Source organism: Lolium perenne, chromosome 1 (assembly GCF_019359855.2).
Source record: "Lolium perenne isolate Kyuss_39 chromosome 1, Kyuss_2.0, whole genome shotgun sequence".
NCBI lineage: Eukaryota > Viridiplantae > Streptophyta > Magnoliopsida > Poales > Poaceae > Lolium > Lolium perenne.
Window position 1 is genome coordinate 209,433,681 of NC_067244.2, and position 3,135 is coordinate 209,436,815.

General features: G+C 54.8%; 1 protein-coding gene across 1 annotated transcript; it reads left to right on the forward strand.

The window, feature by feature from the left end:
* The first annotated feature begins 377 nt into the window (after positions 1-377).
* On the forward strand, positions 378-2,497 carry LOC127322536 (uncharacterized). The gene is made up of 5 exons (XM_051351161.2): positions 378-784; positions 872-1,237; positions 1,329-1,659; positions 1,771-1,878; positions 1,968-2,497. The coding sequence occupies exons 1-5, from the start codon at positions 587-589 to the stop codon at positions 2,078-2,080; spliced, it is 1,116 nt and encodes a 371-aa protein (XP_051207121.1). The 5' UTR covers positions 378-586; the 3' UTR covers positions 2,081-2,497.
* The last annotated feature ends 638 nt before the right edge of the window (positions 2,498-3,135 follow it).

Here is a 3,135-nt window from a genome sequence, read left to right on the forward strand (position 1 = left end):
AAACCTATGCGAGCAACAATCACGCCCCGATAAGTATTTAGTGTTGTAAATATTTTATATATTATCAGATATCTATAAAGCTGATCAAATTTGAATAACTAGACTTGGAAATAAGGTAGAAGTACACGGACGGATAGGTTAGTGATTAAAATACAGGGTGAAATACACGAACGGATAGGTTCCAGCAAAAATGGAAGGAAATACTGGGTGATAGTTTGCAGTTTCGGAACTACGGTGTACACAGCTGGTCACCGTCACAGGTCACTCCACTCACAAATGCAGGAATTGTGGGAAAACAAAACTCCCAAATGAGGGAAAAGAATTCGTTCCCCCCAAATCTCATCGCTGGCCTCTCTTTTATAAACCCAGCGGAGCGTGGTCGAGCAGCATTTGGACCCTCGATAGATAGCCCATCCACATTCCCCTCCTCTCCTTCTCCGTCCCACGACTCCCACCTCGCGCATACTCTTTCCTCCGATAAGCACAGCCCTCCGCCGTCCTCCACCTTGTACGTTGGCCGCTTTCATTGCTCCTTTGCCGGCCGAGAGTCATAAAGAAGGGCGGAGGATCATCGGAAGTGGAGGAAATGACGATGGAGTGGTCTGACGGCGGCGAGGAGTTCCTGCTGCCCGACGAGTTCCTCGACGACGACTTCTTCTCCGAGGAGGAGAAGGCCGCCGTGGCCGCGCGGAGCGAGAGCGACGAGGAGGACTCCATGGCCGGCCTCTCGCGCCGCCTCGCCGGCCTCCTCGGCGACGGTGGCCTCGCTGTCCCGCCTCCCAAGGTTTGTTTCTTGGTCCGTTTTTTTGGTTTAGTTCGTTACTTCTCCATCAGCCCGCAAGTTCCTTACGATTTTGTCCTTGTTTCGCAGGAGGAGGTGAGTTCCGGGTCCCCGAAATCCACGCTGTATGGCCTACCCAAGTCCGGCCAGGAGAGCCCCAACGGCGGCGCGTCGCAGGGCAACTCCCCGCCGTCCTCGCCGCTGGAGCAGAAGCCGACCGACCCGTGGGACCTCCTGTACGAGGCTGCCGGCGAGGTGGCGCGCATGCGCGTGAACAACACCGTCCCGGTACCGAGTAACCCGTACGGCTTCCACGGCCACGGCGGCTTCGCGCCGCCGGCGCGCAACACTTCGCCGCCGCCACCACCGCATCCTCCCGTGGCAGCACCAGCCGGCGGCGCCTACTACCACCCGTTCGCCCACTTCATCACGCAGCGCCAGATACAGGCGGCAAGGGTCCGTATTCATTGTTTCTGGTTGCGGAGCTCCTGTCTAAAGAACTCCTTTGTTCCTGAAAATATTTACGTTTTGTTCGGTTTTCTTGCAGTTCCATCTCCTGAAACAGCAGCAGCTCCTCAAGCAGCAGCGGGAGCGGCAGCTCTTCGCGGCCGCCGCCTGGGGCGTGCGCCGCAACGCCGCATGCAAAAGGCCAAGCGGCGGCGGCAGCGGCGCAGCACCAATCGACCTGAGCCCGGCGGCGTTCCCACCGCTCCTGAAGACGCAGCTGCAGCGCGCGCCGCCACCACCCCCTCACGCCGCCGGCGCCGGCATGCGCGCGGTGTTCCTTACCCCGCCCGGCGCCAAGCGCGAGCGTAACGGCACCGGCGTCTTCCTCCCGCGGCCGGCCGGCGCGCCGGCGGAGCCCAAGAAGAAGACAAGTGCGTCCTTACAAATTCTACTTCCTAGTTTTTGGCCGTTTTGTTTGTTGAATCCGCGTTCGTTGGTGGCTAAATATTCCTCCTGGTTTGGTGTTTCTGGCGTCACTGCAGGCTGCTCGACGGTTCTTGTCCCCGCCCGTGTCGTGCAGGCCCTGAATCTCAACCTCGACGACCTCGGCGCCCAGCCGCGCTACCCCGGCGGCTTCGTGCTTGACCATGGTAAGCATCTGGAGTTATTATGATTGGGCTGAAACTACCTGAACTTTCAAAAGGTTCTCATTTCTGATAGCGAGCTGTGCCGTTTGCAGATGCTTTGATTAGTCGGAGCAACGCCATGATCGCAAGCCAGAAGCTTCGGGCAGCGCAGTCTTCCTCGCCGTCGCCGCCGCAACCCTCCCAGGCGCTCTGCCACAGCTCGTGAACCCAGTCGCCGGCCGGAGCAGTGGGGAGGGAGGGAGCCGCCGTTGAAGCGGCAACGTCTCTGCATCTGCTCTTGGTCTAGTAGTTTAATAATTTCAACAATAAAAATCGGTACCGGTACGTTGTGTTAGGTCGTAGTACTAGCAATATAAGTAGGATTAAGCAGTAGAGTAGCGTCAGGTTTTAGGTGCGTTCTCATTTTGGATTGGTGATACATTGTTTTTTGGGTGAAGCGGCGGGGCATGGATGAAGAAGGAAGAAATCCATGTCCTGCCAGTTTGGTTCGTAGAAATAATAAGTGGTACTTTTGGAGTTGAGAGAGATGTTGAATCGGTTTGTAGTAGTAAGAAAGAAGATAAATGTTGAGTGGAAATGGGCTAATCTTGCAGAAGCAGAAATAAAGAGACCCTTTTTCTTTGCTCCTTGCATCCAACCATACATGGCCTCTGCTTTGCTTTGCGAGGAAGTACCAGCGCACATCCAGCTAACGTCTCTCGCTAAGCTCACTGCTTTTGCAGCCTTTTGCTTGCAGGCGAAGCCTTCCGTGGGCTCCATGAATAAGGGTGTTCGGTGCTTATGACAGGAAAAGAAATGATTTGTTATTCATTCTTGATGTACTCCTCCTATCTAGCGGTGGGCGGGCGGTAACTTTTGTTTTCTTTCCCTTCTCACTAGGAAATTATGTGAGTGAGGAGTCGTGCTTCATTCGTTGCTCAGCCGCAAAGTTGGGCTCGGTACTATATAGTATTGGTAGTATTCGATATGCCAGTTGCAGTATTGTACTGTGCTTTGTTCTTCGGAAATTAAAGAAATCCGAGATGGGAGATTTTCCTCACCTAATGATGCTGTGTCATGTCTTAATCAACTCTGCTCTTCCCTTCTATGCTTCGTGATTTTGGCGTACTAGCGGCGGTAGTAGTACATGTGAGATGAAGGGGTTTGTCTGTTGCGGCTGAGAATCTGGGCGGCCGGCGGTGGGTCATGACGGGATCTGCATCTCCGCCCTGATACCGACGGCTGTGAAAGCCTCCTCTCGTAATCTGTTGGCCTTGCTCG

Bases quoted from the DNA above. Each gene is read 5' to 3' on its own strand.
- LOC127322536 (XM_051351161.2), top strand. From the start codon at position 587: ATGACGATGGAGTGGTCTGACGGCGGCGAGGAGTTCCTGCTGCCCGAC. The intron at 785-871 runs GTTTGTTTCTTG...CTTGTTTCGCAG, and splicing joins TCGCTGTCCCGCCTCCCAAG to GAGGAGGTGAGTTCCGGGTC. The intron at 1,238-1,328 runs GTCCGTATTCAT...GTTTTCTTGCAG, and splicing joins GCCAGATACAGGCGGCAAGG to TTCCATCTCCTGAAACAGCA.